The sequence below is a fragment of the Aethalodelphis obliquidens genome, unplaced genomic scaffold (assembly GCF_003676395.1).
Source record: "Aethalodelphis obliquidens isolate GAN/ISIS:26980383/991018 unplaced genomic scaffold, ASM367639v1 scaffold26, whole genome shotgun sequence".
In the NCBI taxonomy this organism is placed as follows: domain Eukaryota; kingdom Metazoa; phylum Chordata; class Mammalia; order Artiodactyla; family Delphinidae; genus Aethalodelphis; species Aethalodelphis obliquidens.
The window spans coordinates 14,346,166-14,360,240 of NW_020837970.1; the positions used below are offsets into that span (position 1 = coordinate 14,346,166).

At 39.4% G+C, this 14,075-nt stretch overlaps 1 protein-coding gene across 9 annotated transcripts in view; it reads left to right on the forward strand.

Moving 5' to 3' along the window:
- Window positions 1-14,075, forward strand: part of MAP2K5 (mitogen-activated protein kinase kinase 5) — a 266,567-nt gene that overhangs the window by 51,818 nt on the left and 200,674 nt on the right. For all 9 annotated transcript variants that reach the window (XR_003436416.1, XM_027123420.1, XM_027123426.1 and 6 more), the window contains one exon: window positions 2,985-3,049. Coding sequence is in view for 8 of the 9 variants with exons in the window: in XM_027123420.1 (XP_026979221.1) it covers window positions 2,985-3,049 (65 nt within the window). In the remaining variant the exon portion in view is untranslated. The remainder of the gene's footprint in view (window positions 1-2,984; window positions 3,050-14,075) is intronic.

Sequence of the window (14,075 nt, forward strand, 5' to 3'; positions counted from 1 at the left end):
TTTTTTTTTTGCGGTACGCGGGCCTCTCACTGTTGTGGCCTCTCCCGTTGCGGAGCACAGGCTCCGGACGTGCAGGCTCAGTGGCCATGGCTCACGGGCCCAGCCGCTCCATGGCAGGTGGGATCTTCCCGGACCGGGGCACGAACCCGTGTCCCCTGCATTGGCAGGCAGACTCTCAACCACTGCACCATCAGGGAAGCCCCTGATATTTTTAAATAGAATAATCTATCAATCAATTTATAGGCCAGGCAAATGTCTATATAAAACTTTAAAACAGTGTCGAAACAATTTTTTATGGATACTGTCTTTTTGAGTGACGTGGTTCTAGAACTTATTTTTTAAAACCATTTTTATCTTTATGAGACTCTTAAAATCTTTCTCATTATCTGAGGGATTCCAAATTTCCACCCTTGAATTTGCCTAAACATTGTGTTAGCGTGCGCATGCGTGTGCGTGCACACACACACACACACCCACGCCCCATACAACGCCCACAACATCATCCCCCATCTCTCTGGAGCGTTCAGGTTATCCCCTGTCTCATTTTTTTTTTTTTTACATCTACCACTCCTGGTTAGGTTGGAGTGCTGGATGGGTGGCTGCTCCACTTCTCTTTTCAACCTAGTGGGTATTAAAGTTTAAAAAGACTATGGTGTTGGGATTATAGTGGTTGAAGCTGCTCAGAGACCTGCCCCTTTGCATTTACTGCCTCCAACAAAATACCACAAAATCAAGCCCCCTCCGAAGTCCTAGGTCTCTCACAGTATATCACTGGAATGTATAATATCAATGAGTCTTATGTTTATATTTTTCTAAGAGGAAACTACTGGTCCTTTTACCTGGAGTGGTGGAGGTGGAGGGAATGTAATCATAGGTTGTGACCTCTCCAGAGCCTGGATCCTATAGCTACATCCTGCTTACCCTTAAATTTCAGTGCCACCAATTCAGAATTTGTAGATGTTGAGTGAGTAAAATTTCTCCTAGAAATTTACGTCAGGCTGTGATGAGGGTGCAGCTTGTTAAGCAAGTTAATAGTACAAATTAGGTTGTTAGAGTCATGTCTGGACTACCTTGAGGAATGTTTTCAAGGAATTAGCCTGTTTGTACCTGCCAGTAGATACTGCTATTTACATATGTATCTCTTACACCCTTTGATCAAATCAAACCCAGTAGCAACTCTGCTGGTTTATTTAGTATCTCAACTTGATGTGCTACTTTTCTTCATGCTGTTTTAAAATTTGTTTTTTGGTCCAGAATAATGAGATTTTCTTTCTTCATGCCACAGAATTTCCCTCAAATAGGAAAATTGTTGCCAATTTTTCTGACTTGTCTGTCATTTTGCCTCTGACCCTAAATATAGTAACTAGCTAATTGCAAATTAAGCCAGTCAGGTTTTACTACAATTAAATGGGGTGCTGAATTGGCCTTTATACATTAATCTGTCAATATTCTTTTAGGGTTTGGCAGAATGGCTTGGAAAGGAAGCTGTTTCTGTTATCTGCACTATGTTCCTAATTATCACAGCTCTCTGAAGCTTCAGCCTCAGAAATGTATAGACAAAAATATTTCCCTTGATAAATGGAACCTTGCTTTATTCCATTGGTGGAAGTTCAGAGTAGAGCAAAATATTTAAAGCTTTACTATAATGGTCTGAAAGCAAACTATTTTTTTCCAGGTGATATTGAATTAAAAACTCCATCCATTTCCTGCCCATGCAAGGCAGTGCAATTCCCTGGAAATTGATTTTTTTCAGGGCTTACTATGGCTTTTCCCGAGCTTTAGCTATATGGAAAATAACACCTTTATTGAATCCATTTAGTGAATAAAGTTGGCAGTTAATTTTTGAGCAACTGGACCAGTGTGTAGAAAATTACTGAATGCCTCAGATAGAATCTGACTAGTCTTAAAGTCATTTGATAAATAATTATTTAGGGAGTTCTTTCAAACTCTAAAACATTATTTTTGGGGTACTAAAATAGTTCACTTCTATTCACGATTCAAATGAGAGTAGTATTTGTGGTATAATAGTTTTACAGAACCTGGGAAAATGCACATACTGTTTTATATAATAAATTACAAAAAGACTTTATATGAATCACATGCCTATCTATTTTCCTTTTATGCATTATAATATTTGACTATATGTGCATTTTAAAGTGCATTGATTTAGCACTTTTCCATGAGCATAAGATTTCTACCCAGCTATTGCTGTGTACTAATTTATCATTTTCAAAAAAAGGCTATATTGGGCTTCCCTGGTGGCGCAGTGGTTGAGAGTCTGCCTGCCGATGCAGGGGACACGGGTTCGTGCCCCGGTCCGGGAAGATCCCACATGCCGCAGAGTGGCTGGGCCCGTGAGCCATGGCCACTGAGCCTGCGCGTCTGGAGCCTGTGCTCCGCAACGGGAGAGGCCGCAACAGTGAGAGGCCCGCGTACCGCAAAAAAAAAAAAAAAAAGTAAAAAAAGGCTATATCTACTCTCGGAAAATCGTTAACATTATTCAGTTAGTTTGTTTAATGTTAATTAGAGGGTCACTTGAGTTTTCAGGGGCTGATTTATTTACAAATTGTGCATTGGATTACTAGAAGTGTGTGTGTGTGTGTGTGTGTGTTTTCTTGCCAAGTTTGACTTTGGTTATGTGCAGTGCTGTTTGGCAGTGGTTATGTAGTGCTGGAGACTGTGTTCTTATCAGTATCTCTGACCTGACCCTTTTGAGCTATGTTATATCATTCCATTTTGACACCTTTTATCAAACTTTAATGAAATGACCCAGGCAAACAAATTGTCATTAAACTTTCCATCACTTTGTCCCTTGGTATCGTCTTTTATAAATTGGACAGCAAATGTTGTATTGATCTTCTCGTTCTTGCAGCTGAACTTGAAATGACCCAGACTGCTTGTTGTTTATGGCCCAGAGTTGCTTTTCCTTGACATTTCCATCCACAGCATGACACCCTTTTTGTTTTTCTTTCTTTCTTGTGGAGATGAATGAACAAGACATACGGTATCGAGACACTCTTGGTCATGGCAACGGAGGCACAGTCTACAAGTGAGTAGTCAATTTTGTTTAAACTTTCTATCCACTTTTGCCAAATGTGGGTATCCAAGTTCTCCATGGCAAAGATTTTTAAATGACCACCAGTGCTTAGATTTTATTTCCACATTTGACTCCAAAATTCTGCAAGGAATCTATTTTCTCAGGAATTGCTTGGAAAAGTGCATTTATATTGCCTTTTTAATATTTCTGAGTCTGCATCTCTCCTGGGTGAGCATTTAATAGTCCACCATTAGCAAGTGTACCTTTAACCGGCCTGAAGTTTAATGTATTTTTTTCCTTCGCTCTTTAACACCGTTATTTTTATTTTTTTTAACTTGCTAGCACCCTATGCTAGTCCCCTGCCTGTGTACGTACAGCTATGCTCAGTGGAAGACAAACCTTATAAATACCATTGCTTTGCCCTGTGTCAACACTCAGTTATTAAAAAGCCTTCTTCCTGTTGTGTTTCCTTCTCTCCTCACCCTACTCCCTGAGAGAATTTCTACACATTAATGAATATGTTAAGTTATAAAATTCTCCCAAATTCCAATTGCAGTGATCTTACCCTAAAGAAGTGTTCATTTTCATATTAAAAAATGTTAACCGTAAAAAATAGTTCTCTCAACAGGGAAGTCTTTCTCGTGCAGTAGTGCAAAGTTTAAACTACATAATGTAATGTCTGGTACTTAATAGTCTGCAATGGTGTATGAAAAATATTCCACTAGGAATTAAAAAATCCATACTCTGTAAGAAAGCCCTGAGGGAGTAATAAAGCTTTCCTCCAGAGAGCTGTTTTCCATATATACACTAACCCTGCATCACATTATGATTGTGTTTTTACCTTAGATGTTTTACTATTGATATTAATATATATTTTCAAAGTTGTAAATTATTTAATTTATGTTTAACTGGTTACTGATTTTCTTAGAATTTTAAGTTCTTACTAATGACGTGAATACAGATAAAAATTGCCCTGTTGCAAAATCGCCCTGTTGCCCATGAATGCGAAAGATCACATCCTAAAATTCCAGAACATCCTCCACACAGATACAGTGTTGGCATAGAATCAGATTTCTCAGGGTTAGAAGCTCCTTCAAAGTTATCTGATCCAGTCCCCCACCCAGGGCTTCTGTCCTCTCTGTAGATAGAGCCAGGATGTGAGTCCTTTCTCCTAAAGTCCTTTAACATAGTCCTTTAAGAACGTATGCTTACATATTTGGATTGTTTTCCTATAGATAACTGACTATGGTGAATAGTTGGTCTGAAAGTTAAGTGCTTCCACTATGATAATTCAGAGAATTAAATAATAACACATTTCTTTCACAATCCTTGGGTCTTGCCCTTAAAATGTGTGATGTCTCATGTGTCTAAAAAGTTTGTTGTCCTTCCGTGAATCATACTAGCATTCCTTCCCATGCAGTCCCCCAGTACTGCATAAATAGCATCTCTTCGTCCTAGTCTTCTCTTCCTCACTCTTATCTGACTTGACTTTTTACCCTGTCCTGAAGGTTCTTGAGTTCAGGTACCTTTAGAAATAAGAAGGAACATGTACACTCCAATTTACTTCTCTTGAGTTCCCTGGAGGGAGCGGTTCTCAAAATCTCAACCTTTCTTTTTCTTAATGCTTTTATGCTGGTGTTCAGGTGTAATAAAACAGAAAAGATGTCTAGCAACTCTTTTGACTCCTTTTATTGGTCGAATAGAGTCCAAAAACATTTCTTTAGACTCCTAACCTACTTATTTTTGTTGTTTCACCAAATGTTTGATTCTCAAGCATGTTTTTATTTTTTAATTGAAGACCTATTGTGAATTTACTATCCTAGAAGGGTAGGATATTATTCTAGATATTATTCTAATAATTATTTATTATTCTAGAAGGGAGAAAGCGTAAGACCACCAAACTCCATCAGGTAATTTTTATTAGAAATAATATCCTAGATATTAAAATTTTAACCTTTTATCTTAAAACAGGTTCATAAAAAAAGGGGAGAGGGGATACAGGGAAGTGGAAATAATATGCCCATCCAGCAAGGAAAAATTACAACATAAAATTATGTTAGTGTTGTTTTTCTTTAACTGGTATTCTTGATTGTGGTAGAAACATATAACATAAAAATTACAATCGCAACCATTTTTAAGTCTACAGTTCAGTGGCATTAAGTACATTCACACTGTTGTGTAACCATCACCACTGTCCATCTGCAGGACTCTTTTTGGCTTGCAGATCTGAAACCCTATACCCATTCAACAATAACTCCCCATTCGCCTGGGTTATGTTGTTTTTAGCTAAGAAGCATGGCTAGACATTTTCTTTTTATTAGGGCCACAGTATCCAAGGGGACGTCCTTAAGCATGAGTTCTTCAGTTTGCTAGGATGTTGCGGTGACATTAGCGACTTATCCTGGGTTCATTTAGTTAGCTACCATTGCTAATGCTCAGTATGTATTGTAAGATTTAGTATGGTTTTTTTTTTTTTTTTTTTTTTTTTTCTGCGGTACGCGGGCCTCTCACTGTTGTGGCCTCTCCCACTGTGGAGCACAGGCTCTGGACGCGCAGGCTCAGCGGCCATGGCTCACGGGCCCAGCCGCTGTGCGGCATGTGGGATCCTCCCGGACCGGGTCACGAACCCGTGTCCCCTGCATCGGCAGGCGGACTCTCAACCACTGCGCCACCAGGGAAGCCCTTAGTATGTTTTTGACAGTGGTTGTTTACAGAGGGTTAGTGCCAGTATCATGATCATTTTAGTACTTTATTTTATGTAATAGATTTCTTATAAAAAAGAAGACATTTCACTTATTGCCTAGGTGATTCTTAAGGGGAGAGACATGAAGATATCACATTGAATAACCACTTATCATTGATCATTGGTCTTCATTTCTGTCTGGGTTTCAATTTGTGTTGTTCTTATATCCCTGGCTTTTAGTGCAGCACAAAGAAATTGTATAATCATCAGGAAATGAAAAGCCACTTTACTGAAGTCTCTGTAAAACTAAGTGTTTGGTGTGTTATGATTGACTTTCTCCTATATTAAGTTTACCTTAATGGTGTTGACTATAAAAACTGTGATTTTTCAAACAAAAATGATTACATTACAGTTTATGCTACATAAACTAGATGAAGAAAATATTGGAAAATCCACTCATTGGTAGCAAAACTGCCTAATGGGCCTATTTAATTTTTTTCTTATAAAGAATAATAAATGTAAAGCAAAAGTTTAATATTTCAGTCTTATTTGCTCCACTTGATGGGGTGTTGTGAGTTTCAAGGGATATGATATTGTGTAACTGCAATATGTAGTATTTAATAGTTGATCACATTTTCATCCTTTAAGTCTAGATGTTCTTCTCAGTTATACAATATGAATTTCTGGGCCCAGATATTTAAACCAAACGTGGATTCTGTGTGTAGTCCCCTGCTGCGCTACTATTATGATATTGATCTAGGCAGGTAATTTTAAATTGTGGTATCTGTTGGATTACTAGTTTGGATGAAATAGATCATAAAGGAAATACCCTAGACTAAAGTATAGCCCAAGCCTAGGAAGAAGAATAATTTAAGAAAAGGAAATGAACGCACTTTAATTATTGCTCCATTTCCCAGAGTGCTACAAGTTTCTCCACAAAAATAAATCAGGAAACACACATGTTCTATTCCCTTCTGGTAGATTCACAATAAATTTCGAAAACTTCAGGGAAATAGAGAACAGTATGTGTTGCGGTTAAATGTGGAGGCTCTGGGTGTGAACCCTGCACCTGCCACTAACTAGCTTGTGTGACCTTGGGAAAGTTACGTAACGTCTTCTACCTCAGTTTCCCCATGTGTAAAATGGAGATAATATACCTATAATACCTATCTTATAAAGTTACTGTGCAGTTAAATCAGATGTTTCATAGAAAAGACAGCACTGTAACTGACACTTACTAAACGTTAGCTACTGTTCGTGATAGTACCAGTGATAGACAAATCGTTAATCCCTGGGCTTCCTGTGCTTACTTGGCCATGGGATTCTTTTTTTGAGGAATATCTCACAGAATTAGAGTTGTGTTGAATTAACTTTGAGAAGTTCTACATTATGTTATGATACATCATACACTTCTTTGTTTCCTTTTATTCGCTAGTTGCCTCATGAATATGATTTATTATTATATCTTATATATTAACTTAAATAGAATGATTCTTTTCAGAGTTTCAAGATATATTCTCTTTTATCATAGTTAATTTCAAATTGCTGTAGGACAGCTGGTATAATGGTAAGCACATTTTTCCACTGGAAAAAGCTAGAGCTCACATTCATGTGGCAAAGCCAGCACTCTACACAGCATCTCGTCCTTCCACTCTGTTTATCCCCAAGGCAGTGTTGTTTCTCAAGGTCAAGCAGAGTCCATTGTGTTTCCTTGTATTTTCTAGTGTACCCAGCACTGTCCTAAGGATAGAATAGATGCTTTATATGTGTTGGCTGGAATGAGAATGAGGCAAGTGGAGGTTTTTTCCAAGCAGGTTTTAGTAGAGCTCTTTAATTGGATCCTCCCCATACCTGGCTAGTTTTAGAGGCTGCATAATTTTGAGACTGTGTAATTGTTTTAGAACATTCACCGAGAAGAGTAGGGATTTCTCAACTAAGGGCATATGTTTGAATGATTAATTTTCTTTCAGATGTTAAAACTGAGTGTTTGGTATCCATTAACATTCTAGTTACTGTCTGTTTTTCTTGGATAGTATGTCATGTAGAAATGAAAGTAATTAATAGGCCCAGTTACTTTGGAAACATTTTGTGATAATGAAGGCCGGTCACTCAGGTCCTTTGCTCCTTCAGTGCATTGTCTGATGGAGTCACATAAGCTTTGGGTCCAGAAATGAAGTAGTATCTAACTCTTAGGATTTAGGTCGTGCTAAGTCAGTTAGCCAGCAAGCACTTAAGGATCATCTGTTATGTTATCTTTTTCCTTAATGCAAATTATTCAGGCTAAGACTCAAGTTGTCAGCTTTCTGGCCATGTATTCTGATCTCTAGGTGTTGGAAAATATTAGTGAACTTTCTAAATCCAGCTGCTTCCTACAGTACAGTTAAGGGTCTAACCTGGGTTTGTGGTAGAATTTTCTCAGTGGTTTAATCAGCAGCATATATGCTGACTACATGGCATTTTGAAGATTGGATATATACCATTATTTAAGAATTAATTTGACCATATCTAGAGACAAGAGAAGAGGGAGGGGATAATAATTCTCAAACGTGTTGGTTTCTCTTCATTTCTGTTGTCTTACCAATTTTATGAAATATTTGTTGGGCGACAGGGTGAAGATGGTCCTTGGAGATGGTAATTGAGATCACAGGAGCTATTAAATTGTATTCTGCCCTCATGATATGGCTGTACAGACCAACTAAAACATTACATTTTTGTTTCGGGGCTGGAATTGTATCAGCTCATTACACTTAACGTGATTTATTTCATGAAAATTAGAAAATGAGAAAATACATGAATTGTTGTCTAATTAAATGCTGTTTAGTAAACAAAATATTTTAAAACATAGGATCTCTGAGGGGAAAGCATAACAAAGAGGTTCCCTGATGAAAATATTGGGAACCACATAATACCCAGAAAAACTCTCACTTCCCTTTTCACCAAACAACCTGAAGGTGCCAAACCAAAACAGGCCTAACCCCAGCTTCTCTGACAACTGTATCAGTGACTCCACTCCTTTATGTTTTTTGCCTGAAGTGCATCTTGTAAATTAAGAGTAGTTTTTAAATGGTTTTGATATTGACCCAAGAGCTAGGGTGATTGTTTGACTTATTTTAACTTTAAATTTCCAATCAAATGAAGCACCTTTTTCTTACAGCCAAGATCATATTTTAAACAAGCAAACAAGACATCATCTTAATGTAAAATTAAATAACTTGTATATAGCTGGATTGTATTATAGTATCATGTGACAAGCAAAGATATTAATATTTTCAGAAAATCAATGAGTATTTGTCAAATAAAATTAATTACGTATGCTTCCCTCTCTCCCTGTCTCAGCATTCACCATTATAGGTTTGTTTCATACAATAATGTGTATTGTATTGATTAGAATCTGAAGAATGAACCTGAGCTCCTGATTCTCTACACCTTTCCCACCTTTGTTGCCCCATCTCCATGTTCCCATAACTTCACACATGTTCGTATCCATTATGGCAGTGATGGATTATTGGCATCCAGCCAACATGACAGGATGTCACAGGTCGCTGAGCAGAGATTTTCAGACTCTGTTTCCACCCGAATTAACTATTATTGAAATAGTTTATTGAGATTGAAGTATTGATCATTTTCTGCTAACCTTCGCTTAAGGGAAGGAAGAGGTGGCAGCGGTGTTTTTGAAAGACACTAAATTTCATTTTAAAAAATCTCATTTATTTAGCCTTTTCTTCTTCCTGTTTTATAGCCCCTATTGTTTTATTGCTTGGAAAAGGGTATCTTGGCTTTATTTTTATGACAGTATAATTATACTTCAGAAATGCACTTGATTACTGTGGGTAACAAAATCGTTCTAGTATATTGGTTTGGCCAATATTGCTACACAAACAACTTTTCAGTCAATTGAGTCTGGTAAAAATCAATACATTATGGTAATATTTCAAGTAAGAATTTGCTGAATCTAAGTATTTCAACCCTATCTCCTTTCAGGGAAAAATAGTTTTGAAGCAGCAAGACTTCTTTCTAATATTTTATTTTAATAAAAGTGCTTTCTTTATAAAGAAATTTAAGTCCCCAGCAGAAGTCTTTGTGAACAGATAAGCATTAGCACACTTCTATTTTTATAGGGTGGAAGAGATCTAGTTTACACTAAAATCTGTTCTCTTGGCTGCATTAGGAGGGTATCTCATTTGGGTTTGACTTCATCTTGCAGGGTGCCACTTTTGGATTTTTGTCTCTAGTTCTGGGTACTGGGTTTACAGAGAGATGTGGACAGTTCAGAGACCACTCAGAGGAGCATGGAGAGAATAACACGGGGTCTGGGAAATTTGCCTGTCTAATCTCCTTCATTCATTAGTGGGGCATGTTCTGAGCATGTGCTGTGTGGAGGGCACTTGTGTCAGCTGTTGGGGACAGCCAGGCTCTCTCTGGAGCTGTGTCCAGGTAGAGGGAGAAGCTCTGTCCGCAGGTAAGTACGGGGCCTCACAGTCTAGGCTGTGTGTCTGTCTGTGTGGCACACAGCCTCTGGGGGGCCAAGGGTGGAGTGACGACTTTTAGCTACTTCCTCAGGAGGTAACAGGAAGGGCCTCATGGAGGAACTGTTATTTGAGTTGAGAAGTGGTCAGAGGAATTGGCTGACTTTGATCTGAAAAAGAGAAAATTAAGGGGTCCCATGACAGTTGACATAAAAAAGTCTGAAGGGCATTTGTGTAGACAGAGGAACAGGTTTGCTTTGTGTTCTTCTGAAGACCCACCTCAAATTGCTCGTCTTTTTTTTAAAATCTATTTTTGGCTGCATTGGGTCTTCGTTGCTGTGCGCAGGCTTTCTCTAGTTGCAGTGGGCAGGGGCTACTCTTCAGTGCGGCGCGCAGGCTTCTCACTGCGGTGGCTTCTCTTGTTGCGGAGCACGGGATCTAGGCGCACGGGCTTCAGTAGTTGTGGCTGGAGGGCTCTAGAGCACTGGCTCAGTAGCTGTGGCACACAGGTTTAGTTGCTCCGCGGCATGTGGGATCTTCCCGGACCAGGGCTCGAACCCATGTCCCCTGCATTGGCAGGCGGATTCTTAACCACCGCGCCACCAGGGAAGTCCCTGCTTGTCTTGAATGTCTCTGTGACAGTCTGCCTTTGGTTAGAGTGAACCATGTACTCTTCCTGCTGTTCTTCCTACTGGACTGTCCTGCCTAGAGGTCATCTGGGTGGGTATCCTCCCAGGGCCCGGCACCGCCCCTTACCTACTGTAGGTACTTAGTGTTTTAGGAATTAACCTGCAGAGGCAGAGTCTTCACAACCTAAGGATGGACACAAAGTGTTGTGCATTGCTGGGTGGCTCTGGCTTCTACCTTAAGCAGAACAATGTGGCTTAGTGTTCAGAATCGCTGAGAAAACAATTCCCACTTAGACTGGACATGAAGTAAGTGCAAAGGTACTCCCGAGTCTGAAGTTCCAGAATGAAATTCAGCGTTCAGCTACCATAAAAATCTTAGTGTCAGGTATCACTTGGTTTTTTTCTTTTAAATTTTGTCTTATTGTATATTCATTGAACAGCTACTCACCAAGAGTCACTCTGTGTGCCAAGGCCATCCAGTAGTGAACAAGACCGACAAGTTCCCGGTACTCCTGGAGCTCATGCTAGAGGGGCAGACAGACAGTAATCGAGAAAATGAATACTGAAGTAAGATGATAACAGACCTTGCAAGTGCTGTATAGAATGTAAAATAGGTGCTCAGCAAGGCTTGTCTGAGGAGGGGATATTTGAGCTGAGACCTGAAGGACAGGAAGGAGCCAGTCATGGGAGAATCTGGGAGGAGAACCTTCCAGGCAGAAGGAACTGCTCTGGCAAATGCCCTGAGATGGGTGTGAAGGTGTTGTGTCTAGGAGTGTGGTTGGAGCGAGCTCAGGGGAGAGTGGAGAGATGGGCAGGGGCCTGATCATGTGGGATTTTTGAGACCTTGCTAAATCCCTACCAAGAAGGCATGGTCGGTATGCTTACCCTCTTCTTACCACTGAGAAAAATAAAGCTTGGGGGATTCCCTGGTGGTCCATGGTTAGGACTCTGCGCTTTCACTGCCCAGGGCCCCGGGTTCAGTCCCTGGACAGGGAACTAAGATCCTGCAAGATGCGCAGCACGGCCAAAATTTAAAAAAAAAGAAAAAAGCTTGGAAGGATTAAGTGGCATGCCCACGGTCAAATCAAGACTAGAACTCAGGAGACTTCCCTGGTGGTGCAGTGGTTAAGAATCCGCCTGTGGGGGCTTTCCTGGTGGCACAGTGGATAAGAATCTGCCTGCTAATGCAGGGAACACTGGTTCGATCCCTGGTCTGGGAAGATCCCACATGCTGCAGAGCAACTAAGCCCGTGCACCACAACTACTGAGCCTGTGCTCTAGAGCCCGTGAGCCACAACTACTGAGCCTGCATGCCGCAACTACTGAAGCCCGTGCGCCTAGAGCCCATGCCTCACAACGAGAGAAGCCACCACAATGAGAAGCCCATGCACTGCAACAAAGAGTAGCCCCTGCTCGCCACAACTACAGAAAGCACGTGTGCGGCGATGAAGACCCAACACAGCCAAAAATAAATAAATTAAATAAATAACTTTATTTAAAAAAAAAAAAGAATCTGCCTGCCGGTGCAGGCGACATGGGTTTGATCCCTGGTCCAGGAGGATCCCACATACCACAGAGCAGCAAAGCCTGTGTGCCACAACTACTGAGACTTTGCTCTAGAGCCCACGAGCCACAACTACTGAGCCAGTGTGCCACAACTACTGAAGCCTGCTCACCTAGAGCCCGTGCTTCTCAACAGGAGAGGCCACCGCAGTGAGAAGCCCGCGCATTGCAGTAAAGAGTAGCCCCCCCGCTCGCCGTAACTAGAGAAATCCTGCGCACAGCAACAAAGACCCAATGCAACCAAAAATAAATAAATAAAAATAAAATAATTTAAAAAAAAGACTAGAACTCAGTATCAAAACATCGAGTTGTACACCTTTAATTTGTTCTGACACCTAGGGTCAGTACTTGGGCCTACTTCTCAAGCCAGGGTTTTCCTGTTTGCCATTCACACTCTTTAAGTTTCCTAATTTTTAACCCAAATTATTTTTGGATGTGAGATATAAATTAATATATAATCCTGAAAGTCAGTGATGCACCACCTCTAGTTGTTAATTTTAGATGCTTTTTAGTAGATGTTAAAGCAACCATTACTTGGCTGACAGAATTATGGCAACATAACTTGTTATTTGGTCTATCCTTTGGGTCTTTACTCATCAAAAGCTTTGAACTTAATAATTGAATCCCCAGATCAATTGTATGGTTGTGCTAGTGGAGGTGGTGCCTTTCTTGATTTATAGCACATTAATTTTTTTTTAGCTATTTTACAGTATCTGATGTGTTAGAAAATTATAGGCTCTTGGTTGGCATATAGCACAAGCAAATATTTGTATACCATAGCATCTAGGGTATTTACTTAAATTGCTTTTTTTGGAAAATAATTCACTGGAAAGTCCAAAAGGCATTTACTGTGTATAACTTTCTGCCACAATTTTTTTTCATTGCTCTGTCGTTGGTTACCTTGATATAAGAGAGCATGTTCCTGTTAAATTGCTGCCTTACTGGAGTGAAATAAGTTTAGGTTCTGATTTGTGAAATAAAACTGAATTGGAGGAGCAGGTTACTAAATTAGAGGGGGAAATAGCAATAGCGACTTGGGCTGTGGGTATTAGGCATCAGGTTTTTTTAAACATTACTTTGATTTTTAAGTGTGACTTTGTATTATGTTATCCTCTTGACCCTAAAATTTCCATACTTTACCTAGTCAGTATTATAAGAGAAAGAAAGAAAAGGAATGTACAGTATTATTGCTCAAAGCAAGAGTTCGTGGTTTTTGTTTTGTGAATTCAAATAATGAAATGAAAAATGTTCAGACAAAATTAGAACTTGCTTTAGGGCACAATCAATATAGCATTTTAACAAGCTTAGTGTATTTGGAAAATATGTATTGTATAACGTTCTCAAACATACTGATTCTGTTACGACTGCTAACTATAACAGCAAAATGTAACAATACACTTAGTCAGTAAACATAAAGCTCTGATTAAACCGTAATTAAGTTTTCTGAAAAGTTATCTAAAAACTATGAATAAAATATATTTTTACATTGTCTCAGCAACACAAAATATAGCCAATGAAACTTTATAGTGGTAGAGAAAATGGTATATTGGGTAAACTTACAGAGTGATTTTTTGCCACACACACGTGTACTCAGTTAAGTTTCTGGACACCATTTGTTTCTTCTTCCTTTTAACTTTTTTTTAAAGGTAATTCTTGGTGAGTGTTGCAGAGTATAGTGGGGTTACTGACTGAAGAGG